The sequence below is a fragment of the Peromyscus eremicus genome, chromosome 20 (genome assembly GCF_949786415.1).
Source record: "Peromyscus eremicus chromosome 20, PerEre_H2_v1, whole genome shotgun sequence".
Classification (NCBI taxonomy): Eukaryota; Metazoa; Chordata; class Mammalia; order Rodentia; family Cricetidae; genus Peromyscus; species Peromyscus eremicus.
In genome coordinates, this window is record NC_081436.1 from 855,874 (window position 1) to 874,722 (window position 18,849).

At 50.6% G+C, this 18,849-nt stretch overlaps 2 protein-coding genes across 2 annotated transcripts; both read right to left on the reverse strand.

Annotated features, from left to right (window-relative positions):
• Positions 1 to 943: 943 nt before the first annotated feature.
• Hoxc12 (homeobox C12) lies at positions 944 to 2,574 on the reverse strand. Its single transcript, XM_059246894.1, has 2 exons — positions 1,971 to 2,574; positions 944 to 1,182 (listed from the first exon to the last, which is right to left on the reverse strand). Exons 1-2 carry the CDS (start codon positions 2,572 to 2,574, stop codon positions 944 to 946), a joined length of 843 nt encoding a protein of 280 aa, XP_059102877.1.
• Positions 2,575 to 11,789: 9,215 nt separating this feature from the next.
• Hoxc13 (homeobox C13) lies at positions 11,790 to 17,979 on the reverse strand. The gene is made up of 2 exons (XM_059248105.1): positions 17,250 to 17,979; positions 11,790 to 12,046 (listed from the first exon to the last, which is right to left on the reverse strand). Exons 1-2 carry the CDS (start codon positions 17,977 to 17,979, stop codon positions 11,790 to 11,792), a joined length of 987 nt encoding a protein of 328 aa, XP_059104088.1.
• Positions 17,980 to 18,849: the final 870 nt, after the last annotated feature.

Sequence of the window (18,849 nt, forward strand, 5' to 3'; positions counted from 1 at the left end):
ATTTGGGCTTCCTGGAGGGCCAGGTGGGGGTCTCTGGGGGTGGCTACAGAACCCCCTCAGTGTGAGTTTGGTTCTCAGTTCCCGCTTTGCCGCTTCCAATCCGCAGCCGCATAAGTGAAGGAAAGAGTGGCTAGCACACCTGTGAGCTGTGTTTGCCTGGGACAAACTGGGGGAGCTTAGCAGCGGGCTGAGGTCCTTGAGAGACTTTTCTAGATCGGTCCGGGAGAGGACCTAAGGCTGGTTAGTTTACTTCCTTCAGGGTAGTCTGCCAAATGCAGACACTTCAGCCAACCCAGTGCTCAGGCCTGGAGGACTCTGCAGACCCCGGACCGTTCTCTCATACCACATTTCCTCCTTGGTCGGTCCCCAGCTTCCTCTAACTCTGCCACAGTTCTCTGCCCCCGCCCCCAACTCTGTCCACTGATCCTCTCTGTTTTAGCTCCCACCTCTCAACTCACAACTCCATCAATTATGAGTTTGGGCACCTTGATTCCACTACCACCAACCTGGTCTAGTCCTCCAAGTATACAGACTTAAGACCAGAAAGGGAGGTGGAGGAAAGTTGTGTGTGTGTGTGTGTGTGTGTGTGTGTGTGTGTGTGTGTGTGTCTGTACGTCTGAGCTGCTACTTTCCCACTACCTCAGCGGGAGGTCCGGCACTCCAGTCCGGCCTCAAATAAACCACCCCTCCACAGTGTCTCAGCTTGCCCTTGCCCCTCTGGGCGTCTGCCTTCTCTGGCTAGGTTTATTCCCTTCTCTCGGGACCCGCAGGGCCTGCTGGGGGTGGGGGGGTGTGGGAGGGAACACGAACAAAACAGACAAGAGACGTCCAGGGAGAGCCTGCCAGAGGCCTGGCGTTGTAAGCGGGACTGTGTCCCAGGCTGCGCCCCCTCTTGCTCCACCAAGGCAAGCTCAGTCTGGGGCTAGCACGCGTGTCCTGTCTCCTAGAAGAAGGAGAGAGCTTGCTCCCTCAGCAGAAGTCTTTTCTTTTTCATTCTCCGATTCTGGAACCAAATCTTGACCTGCTGGTCACTAAGATTCAAGCGGTCCGAGAGTTCCCTCCGGCGCTGGCGTGTGATGAACTCGTTGACCAGAAACTCGCCCTCCAGCTCCGCCAGCTGCAACTTCGAGTACGGCTTACGCTTCTTTCGCGAGCGGCTGTGGATCGGGTACCAGGGCGCGCCTGGGTGGAGATGAACCGCAGGGTTGGCCAGAGGATCAGGGGGTGACTAGCTCAGTGCCCTGGGCCCTTTCCCGGACCCTTTCACCCTGTTCCCACACCCGGACCAGATCATTCCTTTCCCTTCTCATCTCTAGGCATCCTGAGCCTTTACCCAGACCATCTTCAGCAATCCATCACCTCATCAGTCCCTCCAACGCTTTCACTCTGTGCCTCAACTCTACCTCCCACAGTAGTATCCACAGCTTTTCTATCTCCTCACTTCTTCCAAAATCTCGTGTCCATTTTCTTCTTCCATTATTATTGTTATTATTACTATTTAAATTTCCTGGCCTGGTCTCCTTACATCATCAGGGACTACCAGATCCCCATCAGTTAGAAAAGACGTGGGCGAGCGGTAAAGAATAAATTGTGTTGGTTGTGTTTCTTAAAATAAGAAATATGAGTAGTGGAGGCCTATGGGAAAGCAGGAGGAAAGGCGCCCTGGAAAATAGGAATGGACTCTCCTCCACCTCTTTACCCCCAGGCTTGGGGAAGTCCCAGTCAGGATACCCGTTCTCTGGAGCTCCCTGCCCCCTACAGCCACTGGGAGCGAAAAAGGAAATCTCTCCACTTCTTTTATGGGGATATTTACATGTTTATAGGGTTCCCCCCCCCCCACTTCTTTTTAAAAGAAGCGCTAGCTCACCACGCATTCTGTCACCCCAGGCAGCCCCAGCTCAGGTCTCCCCTGCCAACACTGGCAATACGTCCTGTCGGAGGAAGCCGCACAAGTGGGCTGGGGTCCTTACCGCTGGCTGAGAGCCCGCCGCCTGGGTTCAACGGCGATACCAGAGGGCCAGGGTCGCCCGCGCTGGCGCCCTTGTTGCCCTCGTTGAGTAGGGACGAACTGGAGTCGGATTCCAGTGACTGGCACGAGGGTGGGTCGTGAGGGGGTCCCGTGCCGCCGTCACCACCACCGCCGCCCGCCGTGTAGTCGTACTTGAAGCCGAGAGCAGGCGGCCCCGACGGCTCCAGCTGCAGCAGCGCTGCTCCGGGCCCTGCTCCGGGTTCGCGCCCGCGCTCCTCCCGCTTTAGGCCCCCGCCGCCGCTCTCAGCGCACGGCTCGCGGTAGTACCCCTTGCTATCTTCCACGCGAGCCAGCTCGCACGTGCGGCCGAAAGGCGGGTTGAGCGACACCGGGCTGCCGAGATAGGGCTGCGGGTAGCCATTGCACGGCTCGGCGGACGGCCAGGGCAGCGAGCACACGTTGTCGCGACGTGGGTAGGACAGCGAAGGCAGCCCGGGGAGTTGCGCCCCTGACGCGCGGAAGTTGGGGAAGTAAAAGGTGTCTCCTGTGTGGATGTTCACCAGCGGTCCCACAAACCCAGGATTCAGGAGATTATGCTCGCCCATTTCCGCGGGGCCCGACCGGCAGCTTCTACTTTATTGCTATCTGACATTAAACATAGTTAAACCTGCACAAGCCACCCATTGGCCGCCTTACTCACGTGGGCGCTACCGCCAGGGGGAGGGGTGGGGACAACCGAACCCCCCACCCACATTCTCCGCACTAACTCCAACTTCCCCCTTCCCCAATCCTAGGGGTGGGGTGGGGGGAGGAGAGACAGGCAGGAGCAGATTTATTCGTTGGATTCTGGTTTTTTAAAAATCATATAAAACCTTAACGCAGACTGGGAAGCGATCGCCCGACGCGGGGCGAAACCAAAAAAAAAAAAAAAAAAAAAAAGCGACACCAAAAATATCCGCACATACACACCTCTGCACCCTGCAACACCCCCCCCCCAGATGTATTATCTTATCACCAACAGCTGGCCGAGTACAGCCCGTCCCTCTTTAATTAGCTCCTTTATTAACTAAAACCGTTGGAATTTACAATATCTCCCCCAATAAATTACTATTAGATATTGTGTCATATAAAGTTTACTGGCTGTTTAAGGAGACGGATGAGCCCTTTGGCTCGGGGTTTATTTACAGTAGAGGCGAAGTGGGGGTGAGAACAGGTTTCCCTGCAGCTATCTTTCAGCCCTGCCGCGCTGCTGCGTTCTCCAGAGAACATCGCCTTTTTCTTCTTAGGGTATGAAGAGCTGTTTGGGGTTCTTTCACACAAGGAAGGTTTAGGGGGAATTGATAATGCTATCTCTTCTGTAACCCCAACCCCAGCCTGGAGCCACCTTATCCTCCCCTCACCGGAAGAGGAAGAAAGCGGAGGCAGAGAGAAGAACAAACGAAGGTGCTGAGCTCAGTGTGGACCCGTTTGCCTGCTCTTGAAAATCTGGGGGGTGGCTTGAACTACTTTTCCGGTGTGACTTCTAGGGACTGAGGAGCTTCTAGGAGTCTCCTGGTCTTTGTGACAGAGGCTGTCAGCGCTCAGCAGAAACCCGCTGGCCTGAAAGATTGCATATTCCTACTGCCAAGGAGGTCACCCCACAACCTGCAGGCTGGCTGCTGGGGCCATTATGGAGCAGCGCAGAGGCCAGGGGTGGCTTGTGTTCTGAGGTGGGACAAGAGTGAGGGAAAATCTTGGAGAAGTGTCCTGTTGGGGGTTCAGAATTCCATTTATGGTGCAAAGAAGGTCCAGAGAAGGCTGAGAAGCTAGCGCTGGCTGTTGACGACAATGAACATCTGCAAATCCACACTGAGATTTCAGCGGGGGCACCGAGCAGCTCAGCAAGAGAAAAAAACAGTTCAAATCAGATGCATTTTATTAGTGTCATAGCAGAGAAACTCCCATTTCTGATTATTTTGAGCTTCAGTTGTTCAAGGTTGAATAAATAGTTTGACAACGTATACATGTTAAAAAGATCATGACGATTTTTTCAGAGAATTGGAGAGAGAGAGAGAGAGAGAGAGAGAGAGAGAGAGAGAGAGAGAATATGAAGGAATGTAGGTAAAAGTGAAATATCTGGGAATTAGCCAAAGCTACAAAACGCAGACCGAATCGCAGAAGATTCTCATCGCCCTCTTTTCTCTCTCCCGCCCCTCTCTCCTGTGCAGGACGCGGCAGAAAGAAACGCAGATTCTTTGAATTCCACTGTTCCCGGAGCGATTTCATATCCCAAACCATAGCTGCTCACTCCGACAGAAATGTGTCCCCGCGGGCGCCGCCCTGCCCCGCGCAGCTAGCAGCCCGCAGCTTGGCGCCCGCCCCTCGCCCCGCTTGGCCGGTTTTCCTTCCCCCGCCCGAGCCTTCCTGGCAGCCTGCTTGGCCCCACCCGTCCCCAGGAGCCCGCCCAGCGCCTGGCCCACAAGCTGGAAGCACCGAGGTCCAGCCGGTGGGATGCCAGCCTCTGCAGTCAACCTTCACTCAGAATCAGAAGGAGATCCGGCCTGCAGTGGTCTTTTTGTGCGTAATTGATTAAGGGGCTGTAAGGCTGCAGAGAGAGTATCTATACCTCAGCCACAGATCTCACGTCACGGCATCCCCAAATTTCATTTATTTCTCCGTTTTCAAGATTCGTTGCGTGTACATGAACATCTAGTTTTAAAAAATTATCTAAAGGTCATTTTGATCATAAAGATAAAGAGGATGTGATCTCAATACTACAGATTTCAATCAGAACACTACGCTTGGCAGCGAGGTCTCCGCCCAGGCTCTCCAGGCCTCGGCGCTCTGCCGCTATTGTTGGTGTGAGGGATGCGGAGCTGGCTTTGCCGTTAGCCACTAGCCTTTGTTGGGTGGAGTCTTCTCCCCATTCTGGTTTCCCTTCGGACAAGGCTAAACGCCTAATCTCCGTGAAAAGGGACCTTAAGAAGAAGGTCTTAGCTTCTCCATATCTTTCTACAGCTCAAAAATCTCAGGCCAGGAGCTTTTCTCGCTGCTCTCCTGGGTCACCACTGCTGAGCACTCGAGCGGCGGCCACAGGGCGGCAGAGGCAACGTCAGGGGAAATGGGAACGGGAGGAGAGGGGTTCCTTCTTCAGAGACGCATTTCTCCCAGCATGATTTGACCCTGACAAAACCATTTTCTCCAGGTTTCAGACTTGGCACAGGCTTCCTTGCGAGGAACACATGCTAATTTCTGTCAAGGAAAGCTGACTACCGATCTCAACAAAATCCCTGTTACCAGAGTCCTGCTCTCCAAGACTTTGCAAATTTAGGGGTTTTCAGGCGACCCTGAGGACCCTGGCGACCTAAGCGTCCAGTTTCCCTGAGCATCACGATCGCTCTGTATGCCTCTAGGTAACCTAGCAGCACGCAGCTTAGCCGACCAGTTTCTGAACCGGGCTCGGACAAAAACACCACTCCCAATCTGGATCCCCAGGCCCGGCGGGAGGCTAGGGTGCGCTTCAACTCTAAATCCAGCTCATCAAAAGCTGTTCCCCAAGAGCCGGCTGAGGCTAAGTGAGGGACCAGGACTGTTATGGCAGTCCAAGGCTTTCGGTAGCCGTGTTTAGTCGGGTTTAATCCGCTGTCACTCCGCTGCCCACACGCAAAATCATCACCATCGGTCAACAGAGGAACAATTGATGCTTCAGAACTCTCCCTTACATTCATCAAATCTCGGGGCTCGAAGGGGTGGCATGTCTGGTTTCCGTCACAGCTGGCCAGACTCAGGCATGCCCTGTTCATTAACTCAGGGGTTAATTAAAGCTGAAGGCAAGGATATAGTCCAAGGCTTCCCCTGAAGACCCAAGAAAGGCAGCTAGCCTCCTTCAAGATCATTTACCAGCAGGATGTCCCTCTACCTCCCCGTACCTCTCTATGCCTCCATCCCTCCCGCATCTTCGGCCTCTACAGCTGTGGGGTAGACAGAAGTTAATTATAAAATCTCCACAGGCTCTAGTGGTCCAGGCATAGCGGCTGTGATGAGGCTGCATTTGGGCTCTTCTGCTAATCCTAAACTGAGAATTTGGTTCTCTTTTGCGTTCTCTTTGGTGAGCTGAGGCCATGGAGACCCGGTTCAAGGTCACTGCCTAGTTTGCAGAAAGGGGCACGCTGCATATGCAAATGAGGCAGGGCCGAGCTCCTGTAGGGACGTAAGCAGGAGCTCTACGAAGGAAAAGAAAAATGATGGGGGGGGCTCTCTTCACTCGCTGCCCCCTATCTGATCCCTTTGGGACTATTTAGGCTTGGGATGGACCTTTTTCACATTCAGATAAGGCTACGGGATAGGGTAGAGGGAGGGCTCTCCCTCTCTCCTAATTGGACTCTTCACTGGTTCCTCTAGGGGATGGAGTCCATCTGGCCTCCACCATTCCTGCAAGTGCCCTAACCAAAGCATCAAATTGGGAGATCGCCTGCTCCGTGGCTGCTTTCTAGGGATCTACAGCCTGGAAGTGGAAGCTTGAACTAACCCTGGAAGCTCAAGCAGTCTTTCAGGCTCAGACTCCTCTGGGTTCCCTTCCATCAAAATATCCCAGCTCAGTTTTCACTTTCCACTTAGAAAACTGAGAGGTGGCGAGACCCCTAGGAGTGAACATTTGGAAGACTCCCCATCATATGCACCTCTGTGAGAGACATCTCCTCTTATTTTCTCCGAGGTTTTCCTGTAGTGCTAACAATTAAATAGACTGTCAGCTTTGACATTTTCCCCCTCCGCCAGCAGAGGATCTCCTCGCCTAGTGAATTACTGAGTGTCAGGAAAGGTGTGGGGACCAAGTTAAAAAAAAATCAAAAAGAAAAACACGCCTATAAATGCCACACCCACTGCTACTGTAACCAGGGGAGAGCCCCAGGCCTGGTTTCATGCACTTCGAAGCTGGGCTGGGGAAGGGGTAGAACTACTCCCGGTACCGTCATTCTTCAGCCTGGCTCTTTGTCCGTGATAGTGTCCACCGGCTAGGCCCAGGCCTGGGGAAGGCGGAGATATGCTTAGGTTCTGCCAAACACAGTTACTCAGCTGTTTCCAAAAACCCAGCGTCCCAGTGCGGAGAGAGGGGTATGTTTCAGGTTGAAGTAGCCCAGGAGGTTGTTGGGGGTGGGAGAATGTTCTGTTACCCCCCACACACACACACACATATACTGGTTGGGCTGGAAGCGCAGGGGTCCACTTACCTTTGGAGACTGAGGAGGCTCAGAAGGGCGAGGGGTAGGGGTTATCATCCTCTAGAAACCTTCTGAAACACCTCCCCCCCACATACACTGCTGCCCACCGGCTCGGCCAAGGTATCTGAGAGGCGGGGCGCCAGAGGCGGAGGGAGCAGTCAGCGGCAGGCGATCAGGAGCTGAGTTACCAGAGCCTCTCTGGAGAGGCCGCCTTTTATGGGCGTTATTAGCGCCCCTGTCTAGACTGGAGACGACACCTCCTCCGTGTGTAAACAGAGGCGGAGGGCTCCGGCGGGAAGAGGGATGGCGCGTCTAGGGGGCAAGCGGCCCTCCCTTTTTCTGGCCACCGGAAGATCAAGGCCTTTTCCACCCTCCCCCCCATCCCGGTGATTCTGTGATGTCAAGGTCAGAAGGACCTAGTCACGGTCAAGGCTAAAAGAGGAAGAGTCTGGTTGGTTGTGAAAAGGCTCTGGCCCCCTCCTCCTCCTCCCAGAAGCCCCTCGTTCCCCAGGCCCCTCAACTCCCTACCACCGTACATCTGATAGATACACATCTGCTCTTGGAGTTCTCTTGAAGGTGAGCTCTGATACCATGCCAGGACTCAGGAGAATTCAGGGTGGGAAAATTTTCATTTGAAAATGATGGATGCTCAGAGGGGGCTGCTGCAGGGACCCCAGCTCCAATAAGAGGACCTTTTACAGAGATGAAAGTGCTATGCATCTACATGGGTTCCGACTGCTGACTTAGACGCCTGTGGATCAAACTCAGGAGAAGATGGTCTTCGGAGCAGTCATGGAGGGATCTGCCGAGAGAGTTGCTGGCCTTGTTTTCTCAGGTGGGTTCCTGACTCTGAGACTTTTGCCGAGAAGGCCCATCTTCTAGCACTAGATGGGACTATTGTGGGCAGAGAAGAGCTTTCTCCCCTCGCTCATCCCAAGTTCAACCTGGCATCATAGCAAAGTGACCCTGAAAGGAGAGTACTATGAAACCCCAGGTCCTAAGCACCACAGCCTTTGGCCTTGGGACTTGGAGAAGCTGGGGGTACCATGGAATTATGAAAACTGGAACCTCTGTTGCCAAGGAGGAAACTTCTGTGTTCATAGCCCTTTGCTACCTCGCCGAGGTGCCCTTACATTCGCTTACAAAAACCTATTCCAACCAAACCTTAGGAGACTGTTTTTGAAGAGAAAGATTTTCTTTGATGGGTGTAAATAAAGACAAAAGGACTCTACAGCCTGAGATGAGTGTACTAACAACACTCACATACATGCAAGCAGGAGGACCATTTCCACTGCTCAAAGGCACTGGTGTACACATGGCTTCCCAATGATGGTATTATCTATTGAAAGAAGGAAAGAGCCAGTTCAACCAGGGAAAGAATACATTTCCCATCTTCACCTCCCTAGAACACAAGATCACACAGCTTTATACAACATTTATTTACTCTGATTAGAGGTGCATCTCCAGAATTAATCCAGGTATGATAATCCTCAAAAACCAAGTTGATATATTTGGTTGAGTGTTTGAAAATACAAATAACCCTGGACACACTGGGGCAGACTGGGCACAGAGAACGCCTGCAAACTTTACCTGCCTTCCTAGTGTCCAGTGTGTCCTCAGGAGCCCATACAAGGCTTCTTCTCTTTTCAACAGCTTCTGGGACCTTAGAGTGGTTTTTTTCCTCATAGGAAGATTTTTATCTTCCTGTGTGAAAAGGTCATCTGGTTATGTTGCCTAGGTGGACCCTGAACTCCTAGGCTCCATCAACCCTCCTACCTCAACTCCATGGTAGAGTTGGACTTCAGTTGTGCTACCTTACCAGTTAAGACTTGACCCTTTGATTAAGTGTAGGTTTTGTGCAGAAGTGGAGGGCTATCTTGGAGAACTCTAAACTTATCTTTATCCACGAAGTCCTCAGCTTTCATTATGTCTACAGAGTGTTATAGGAATATCAGGATAACCAAGAGATCTGAGGACTCATACCAGAAGAGTCCCAAGTTTCTTCTCCATTTGCTTCCTTTCTCTGTCTAAACAACTCTTTTTGTCTTAGGAGAGGTCTAGGGGCTTTTGAAGAGAGAGTCAGGTTGTTGGTGGGGAGAGAAAGGGAAATTTATTTTAATAATAATAATTTTAATTAACAGTGCCTCTTGTTCCTGGGAGATTCACCTACAATCTCTATGTGTGTGGTTCTCTATAGTCAGCCCAGAGTTGAGTATAGAATAGGACTAGCAGTCACTTCAGTAGCATAGACTCCATGAGGGTGAATTCTTCAGGTCCTTTGTCTCTCAGACTTCGTGTGTGTGTGTGTGTGTGTGTGTGTGTGTGTGTGTGTGTGTGTGCTGTTACCTCCCAAAAAACATTTATTTACATTGAAATTTAAAAGCTTCAGCTCCATCAGGCAAAGGGAGCCAGGAGAACTCTAATTTCCAACCTGATGCCTCCAGTCTTTCTGTGTCTCAGGAGAGGAAAAAAAAATTATATATAAATAAAAATTGCTGCAGTAAAGATTTAATCTGAGATAACATTGTTTTAGGCTATATTGCTTTTTAAAAGTCTCTTAACCTGACAACTTAACGATCTCATTAACTCCACCAGATAGGGAGATAGGCACAGACGCGACAAGGAAAACAAATTAGTGGCAGCATCCATACAGGCCCCAGACCTCCTGGAAGACAGGGGCTCTTAGTATTTCTAGAGAATAAAAGTGGAGCTGGCTTGACAAACTGGAGGCTCAAGGGTCCTGGGCATCCAGCCTTCTCAGTTTAGGTCGATGGGACAAAGCAAAGAGCATGTCCTGGGAAAGCTGAGCTCCAAGCTGCTTCTGTCAAACTGTGCCAAGATCACCCCAACCCCAATCCCAGGCCTGAGCTGGCTGTGAACCCCTGGGGTAGCAGGAGGACAGGAGCCTAAGATGAGCTCCCTGCCTCCTCTACTCTTGCTATCATTGCTCCAGTCATTTCTCTACCTTCCTAACACTCTAGAAACAGACCCCCCCCACGTACATCATTAGAGAGCAAATCCAGGGCCTTGAACATGCTAGATAAGAGCTCTACCACCAAGCTAACTACAAATTATTCACCAATGAACTTTTCTCACTTACCTGCTTTCAGACTTTTTCAGTGGCAGACCCCATCTTTCCCTCTCCCGATACAAATTCATCTAAGTTGGGTATTAAGATGTGATGTTCTCTTATCTAAATAGAATAGAAAATCCAAATGGCTCCAAAATTTTCCTGGAGAGAAATATAGGTTGGGGAATCTACTGTTGTAGGTGATGTCTGTATTCTTCCCCAGCCCTCTCTGACTGGGTCAGGCCGTTATAGTCTGCCCTGAAGAGCCAGGAGTGAAAGACTTCAGAAGGAACCCGAGCAATAAAATCAAGGCCAAAAACAAAAGGATATTTTATTTTAAAAACAAGTTTGTGGGTTTTTTCTTCTTTGCATTCAATACATTGTCATTCAGACATCACAATACTATATACAGATACACAACATTTAAAAAAAAAAAAGAGCCTATTTCGAATGGGCATTTCAAAAGAACACTGTTTTGTAATGAGCCAGTGGGAAGGGAGGAGGTGAAGGGGCCCCCACAGCACCAAGTTGGCTTTTAAGGAGGGAGAAATTAGGCAGCATCTACATTTAGCTGGTTTATCCAGAGCCAGTGATTTCAGCCTCCTTGATCAGCTCTTCAAGCTACCCTTAGGAAATCAGTAAAAATGAAAGTGTGTGGTCTCTCCGATATCTGCTATTGCTTATGTGGAGACAAGACTGAAGATTTTCTGAGGGACCCACCCTCCATCTCCTTTAAAGTTTATAAAAGTTCTGATTCTAAGCCTGGCCTAATTCCCAACCTTACCATGAGAGAGAAAGAGAGACAGCAGCCACACTTAGTATTGTGGCTGGAGGTTTTTGTCCTCCTAAAGCAGAGGAGGCAGTGGGGTCAAAGGCACCTCCTGGGAAATCATTTCTGGGTCAGGATGTGACCAGGGGCTGCACCAAGTCCAGCTTTTGTTGAGACCGACAGAAACAAAAAAGAAAATCTACAAGCTTCAAGCACTGTCTCAATTCCAATCACGCTGCCAGGCCCTAAGGATTATCATCAATATTAACACGACCTTTAAAAGATGCACAGAAACATCGTAACTGGGAAACCTTGCCTATAGAATGCGGGAGCGATAGTAAAATGGGGGAAGAGGAAAGAATGCAAGAGCTCCCCAGATCCTGTGCCCATGCGCCCCGGAAGGAGGGTCTTCCACAAGCCAAGGCACAGGAAGAGGCAAGAACTGAGTCTTTTGGAATCCCCCGCAGCCCTGCTTTGGTAGGAATGACTGGGCTTTCCTGGCCACTCAGCTTTCTAGTGGGACAAACCATGAAGACCAGGGAGACAGTCTTCCTTCCGTTCATCCGAACCCACCTCCCCAGCTGTGGATGCTGAGGGGGTGCTGTCTGGAGGGGGTTGAAAGTAGGGGTGGGATGGGGAGTAGGGTAAGGCAGAGCGCGGGCGTGCTGTTCCTCTTTCTCGGTAAGATTAAATAGTGGTCTGCACGGGTGCAGCGTCCTTCGGGTGGATTCCGTACAAAGCGACGACATAAGACATAAATAGACGGGGCGGGCGGGTGGACGGTCAGGTGGAGTGGAGATGAGGCGCTTTCGATTTGCTGACCACCTTCTTCTCTTTCACCCGCCGGTTCTGGAACCAGATGGTGACCTGGCGCTCCGAGAGGTTCGTGGTGGCTGAGATGCGCCGGCGCTTCTCTTTGGTGATGAACTTGCTGGCTGCATACTCCTTTTCTAACTCCTTCAGCTGCACCTTGGTGTAGGGCACGCGTTTCTTGCGCCCGCGCCGGTAGCTGCTCACTTCTGGCTGTAGGGGAACCACGTCTAGGGGAGGGAGAGAGAAGGTGGGCAGGAACAAGTGAGGTGGGCGGCCAGGAGCTACGGCCTGCAGGCTCAGTTCCCACAGGGTCTCAACTGGGCCGCCAGATTGTACTGCTGGGTGAGGCGCCCTAATCCTAAGTACCTCCGTTGTTAGTAAGGCCACGAAGAAGGTGAAGCCACTGAGTACCAGCCTCTTTTTTTGAACAAACTTTAAGGGAAGGGGCTCAAAAAACTCAATAATCAAGATCATATTTTAAGGCACTTAAAAAAAAAAGAAAATCAAAACAAATGAAAAAAAAGCCATGATAAAATGTCATTAAAAATAAACAGAGGATCTGTATTATTCATTTTTCCTATTGCCTCAGACTCCACTAGGGCTCTGCACAACACCCCTTGTTGGAAAACCTGGACCCTTAGATCGGTAGCTCCAAGTCCTACTCCTGGTCATGCTTGCTGGAGTGCTGGTGTTCAGAAAATTCCTTCATTCAGTTAGCACAACAGGGTCCCTCCACCCTATATCCCCCTCTTTGTCAGGGCAAGGACTTAGCTTGTTGTATGTTTGAGGAGAGCATGGCAGGAAGGGTGTCAGCTACAGGGACACAGACCATCAAGTGGGTCCTTGGGCCTGAGGGAGCTCAGGCCCATGAACTAGTCTAGCCTTGCGCTATGGATCTAACTCACCAACATAGAGAAGAAACTATCAGATGAAGCCAGACTGCTTGGGGATCAGTCACTTAGAAACAGGAGTCCAGTGTTGTGAACCATCTACCACCACCTAAGGAGGGTGGTCCTGCCTCAATGTAGGGAATCAGATTTCCCATAAGAGGAGGTCAATACCCAGGTTTCACCAAAAAGAACAAATTCTGTTCCAACCTTCCTCTTTCTGTTCTTCCGAGGCTGAAAGAAACCTTCTACATCCCTGGTACCCTAGGCTCTACCCTTGCAGACACAGACACTGTTTGTTTAGTTTTTTTTTTTTCAGGAGCATTCCACAGGAATTCAAAATAGCATGTCACTCTCCACCTGCACTCTTAGCAGTGAAAGGCCGCAGTGGTAGGATGGAGGAGATCCTGTGAACAGCTCAGCCCCCATTGTTTTCTTGTCATTGTTGGACTTCAGGTGGACACTAATGACTGAGTATCTGGGGTTTCCTCTTCATTCCTATGGCCCTCCTGAATTGTTAGACATGGCTGCAGCCTGAAGGCAGAGGGTCTGCTGAAGTGTTCCCGCTCTACAAGCATCTTCCCTGCCATTCCCAGTGAGTCTGGCTCTCTCTCGGAGACCCATGGCCCACTATACAGGGAGGAGAAGTGGGGAGTTACAATTGAATGCAGAGAGAAATAAAGAGCTCAGGAAGAAAATAGGAAAGGGTTTCCTTCCAGTGGTCTGCTCAGGCTGTCTTCATGGTGACAATTTCTCACAAAAATTATCTATTCAACTTATCAAATGTTTCTCTGCCACTGTGTAAGCCAAGATTTTTTTAATCTGAAAAAAAAGCAACTTCAGTTTAGCAGATATGACCTGTCAAGTTAAAAGGGATCTATATGTGTGCATATATATGACAAAATTGTAAAGGGCTCATCTTCAATTTGTTTTGCTCTTATAGATGGAACCATGGTTTGAGAAATTGATGATTCTGGGGCAAGAATAAAAATGAAGAGGATGAGTAGTGATATCATGAAGGTTTTTTTCCCCCTCAGAACATTTCTTCAGTTATATTTTATTAAACATGTTTTACAAGATCAGAAATCAGAGGCTCAGAGTAGGGAAAATGACTTAAATGACCGAACTAGGGTCTAGGTTCTTCTGACTCTCACATAAAGCCACAGTAAGAGTCAAAATAGAAATGAGGGCCTGATATATCTCTGCTGTTGAAGGGCAAAGTGAAGTAAAGGTGAGTTTCAGTTCTTGAAAGAACCAGTTAATTGTTCCTCATCTTTTAAACTTCGCTTTCTGTAACTCTCTAAACATCAAGTCTAAATTTCTAATGAAGTTTAATTGACACAACCCTTAAAAAATCTGATTAAAAGTAGATAACAGCTCTAAACTTTATTATTATTATTATCATTATTATTAATCTCTATTGGACGTCAAGGATTGACTTCACCAACTTTTTCATGGGTCAAACACCAGGTTGCTTTTGCTTCCTGGGGAAATTGTTCCTGCCTTTCCTTCTGGAAGGCGCACCTTCCATTGTCTGTTGTTTTGGCTAGCAAGGAAGTGGGCTCCACAGATGTGAGAGCATCTGGTAGCTTAGACTCTGAGCTGTGTCTACATTGTGTAGAATAGGGACTGGGCTCTTAGTCCCCAATGTCCCCTGCCCTAGTGTCCCTCCAGGTCACCTGCACCAACCAATTTGTACCTCAGAATCTAATCAGCATCTATGAAGAACAAACAAGAATGAAAACAGTATGTGCCACTGCTTTGGTTTGGGCCTGAGAGGCTCCTGGGTAGGGAGCCCTAAATCCTGCCCACCTCATTAGCAGGCTCTAGGATTTGAGGACTATCAGCTAGTGGTTCTTTTCAACCCAAATTCAAAGACTTCGTTGATACAGTCTTTTAGTATGGGCTCCCAAAACCCACTGTTTACTTATTTTGTTTTCTTTTTGTTCTATATATCTATCATCTATTTCTTTCTTTCTTTCATCTATCTATCTATCTATCTATCTATCTATCTATCTATCTATCTATCTATCTATCTATCTATCTCAGAACTGTCTCCCTTTTTTCCCCCTCCTAATTCTCTTCTGGGATTTCTGCCATTCTTGTGAAAAAAGAAAAGTGTATCCACCACAGTGTGTGTGTGTGCATGTGTGTGTGTGTGTGTGTGTGTGTGTGTGTGTGTGGCAGTACCCATATAATTGGGAGAAAGAAGCCACAACTCCTCATAGCTCTAATTATCTAGATCTTTCTGAACAATTGCCTCCATCTCCCACACCAGCCCAGACTACCATAGGTTAGGTTTCTCAGAGCCAGAGGCAGTGAAGAGAGACAGTGGTGTTTATGGCTAGATGTTGCCGAATGAACCACAATTGCATAGACAGAGTTATCTGAAAATCTCACTACTTCTAAAAGACCTGTGTGGGTAGAAAGATGGAGGGTGTCTGAAGATAATTTTTTTTTCATCTGCCTCTCTCCTAGACCTCTCCAGGCACTGAGATACACCAGCCGGAATCTATTTCTATATGGAAGTATGAGCTCAGAGCAGCAGAGGCACATTGGGTTTTATATACACTTCTCTGTTCTAATTTGCAAGTGTATTAAATCTCAATTGGGCTGTGTGTTTTTATTTCAAAGATATCTTTCTTTAGGAGGCTGTGATATAAAAGTGTTTATTTTTAGCAGACCCTTTTTTGTGTGTGTAGTTCTTGTTTCTGGGAATCTTTAAGATGTTTATTTGCTCAAAGATAATTCTGAGCTTCCCTCCAACACTTTACCAACCACACAACCCACACGCCTATACAGCCACAGCAGCTCCTTCTGTAACACCTCTTCATTGCGAAGATGTTGCTTTTTGCTCTAGGCCTGGGTTCCTAACTACAGTGAGCAGGGCGGGCACCAGCTTCTCAGTCCACCGGCTCTGTTGGCATTACCCATCAATTCCACTACTACAAGGATTCCTACTGGACTCTCATCCTAGAAGCTTTCTGTTTCATGAGCTAGAGAAGTGAAGGGCAGCCTACTTTCTACAAATATATTATACAATGTCTACATATGAACAGCTTATCTTATATAAATGTATCAGCTTGTGCTTCACATTAATTAATAAAATTGTATTGTATAAAAATCTTATAACTAATGCAGAGAAGGTAGTGTAGGAGACCATTGTACCACAACCATGCCATCAATTCTGACAGTCAGAAATGGAATGCCTTGTGTTGTTGGTCTAGCTCTGGTATTGACTTGTGTTATATTAAGTGACCTCATACTATGTATTAGAATGTTTTTGCTACATTCTGTAACATCATTTAGTGATTCTTCTCCATCTACCTCTCCACCCAATCCCGGATGCAGAGGAATTTCAGACCTACCCTTAAGAGGTCTTTGGGTTGACCCTTTCCAATGAAAAATCCCCAAGCCTAACATGTGAGAGCTAGAGGCTCTTTCTGGGTACAGTGGAGAGATATCTTTGGCTTCCCTGGACTCCCAATGATCTCTGGAGCGTCAGAAGAGAGGACTCTCTCCTGAGCTCTCTAGGGAGGGCAGATCCACATGCTGACTTCTGTAGAACCCTCCTCCCGCCCCTAACCCTTATTTCTCAGATTGAACCCAAAGCTCCCATCCCTGGGATGGTCTTTCTCCTTTGGGGAGTGAGGGGGAAATTGTGGAATCCTTTCCTTTTCAGAGACATCCTCAATCAGAGGAACAGTACGTGAGAGATCTCTTCTTGCATACACAGCCAGACAAGAGCCAGACGTTCCTAGCCAGCGGCCTGGACCCCAACACAGCTCTGCCTCTCCCACCTCTCATCTGAGATCCCCTTTCTCTGTCTGGAATGTCGGTAACTAACTCTCATTTGGAGGACTTGACAGTGGATTCACAGGTTTTAAGCTCTGTGTACCGCAGCAGCAAAGACAATTTTGCTTCTCAGGAGAGGATGCAACTCTTACACTCCTTCTACAGAGATTTTAGCTCTTCTGCTCTTAAAGAACATCCCTGGTCAAGTTTAAAAAGAAAAGAAAAACATTGTACATTTCTATAGGCTCTGGCTAATTAGATCCCTATTTTAACGCTATAGTATCTGGAGCCTGACAGATCTGAAAACTCGGGAAGGTAAAGGTTCTTATCCTCCTCAAACCCCCAATTAGCCACTGGGTTGAGGGTTTTGTTCTAGGTTCCAAGGCAACGGAGGCCCAATCCCAACCCATTCCTGGCCAGAAGCGGGTTTAGGGGCCAGGATCCCTGCGTGAAGCTGGAGCGGGCAGGGGAGAGGTGGCGGCAAGCTCCCTACGGGAGCCCAGCCGGCGCTCGGGCGCCTCTGATTGCTTCACTCTCGACCCGGCAGCTCCGGGGAACGTGTCGAAGCAGATTTCTTCCCCAGCGCATTCCTCAGCACAGCTCGCCCGGCCGGCTCCTTCGACAGCCCAGCCGAGCCGGCGCGCCGGGGCCAGACGGCGGGGGTGGCTGGGGCGCGGAGCCGCGGGGCAGGCAGGGCGGGGAGGGGTCCTTGGCGGCGGCGGCGGCGCCGCTCATGGCCCTTCCTTACCTGGGAAGGGAGACTTCCAGAGGTGGGCGGACTGCGACTGCTCCTTGGAGCAGTACACCTGACTGTCCCAGCCATTGGAAAGAGCCCAGTGCTGGTAACCTTCGACAGGGATGAGCGCGTCGTGACGCGGCTCCGGGTGCCCGCTGATCCCGGGCACCACCGACACGTCCAGGTAGCCGGGCATTGCCTGGTAGGAGCTGGCGAAGCTGGGGTAGAAGGCGAACTCCTTGGCCCTGGAGGACAGGTCGTCACCAGGCAGGGCGCCCGACGGCTCCGGGTATTTGTCACCCGGGTGGTAGGCGCAAGGCTTCTGCTGCAGGTTCACGTTGTGCGACAGGCGGCAACCGTAGTAGCTGCCCCCGAATGGGTAACCATAACCGAGGGTGGCGCTGGACGAGGTGGGGGGCGCCGGCGGTGGGGCGCACTGGCGCGCCGCCTCCGGGGCTGGGATGTCCGTGTAGACGGCGCCTTGAGGGGCGCCCAGAGGAGCCGGCGGGCGGCCCAACACGGGGTGAGGGAGCAGGTCGCGGCAGTGGCTGGCCGGACAGCTGCCGCCCAGCCCGTCCATGCTCGGGGCTTTGCCGGGGCTCGCTCCGCTGCAGCCGCCCCCCGCGCCGCCCGCGCCACCGCCTCCCCCGCCGCCGCCGCTGCCGCTCTCCGCCGCGCTGTCCTCATAGACGTACATAAGGCTCTCCGGCCAGCGCGGGTGCAGGAGCAGCGAAGTCGTCATGACATGATCTGCTCCAGCTTTTTAAAAACTCCACTTGCCAGAGGCAGCGAGCTAGGGAGACACCTCGCTCCCTTTTTCCCTCCCCCATCCCTCCTCCCTTCCTTCTCCACCCCTCCCCTCCTCCTCCCGGTGCTTCCCCCTCCCTTACAGCATTCCCACTACGCATGCGGATACACTTCATTAAGAAATCGGCCTGCTCCCGCCCTCCTCCCCTCAGCACGCCCCCTAGTTCCCACGTGACTGAAGCCGCAGCACGTGACCCTAGGCCTGGGTCTACTGGGGTTCCCTCCCCGGGAGGTGGGGCGGGGCGGAAAGAAATGAGGACTTTGTTGATTGGCTCTCTGGAGAGGAAAAGGAGGAGAGAGTTGGGAGATTTAAAGGGACGGGCAACGCCCCCTAAGCAAGCCTTGTTAGTGGAGGGGGGCAGAGAGGCTGAATTTGGCCGACGCAAAGGGACCAAGGGAGAAAAGGATGGATGGGTCCTGGGCTCCTCCCCCTAGGCTTAGGGTGTGCGCCGGAGAGACTGACTCCGGTTCTCAAGCCAATGGCTTTGACTACCCAAGTCTCTAAATTGGGGCTTGGAGCAGAGAATGGGGGCAAATCTGGAGTTTTAATAATAATTATAATAATCTAGAAAACAGGAAGGTTCCAGCTGTGGCAGGGTGCACTCCAGCTCGCGGTGGGCAAGAACCTCACCCCACCGTTAGGGCAGCTTTTGACGCTGACAGCAGAGTTTCAATCTCCGACCTTTGCTTTCCCCAAAGCCCCCCCACCCCGCGTTTGTCTGGAAAAAAGTCTCTCCCTGGTATCAGACATGGTTGGGAGATGTGGTTTCCCCAAATGCAGACTTCATTCCGGAATCGGGGGAGT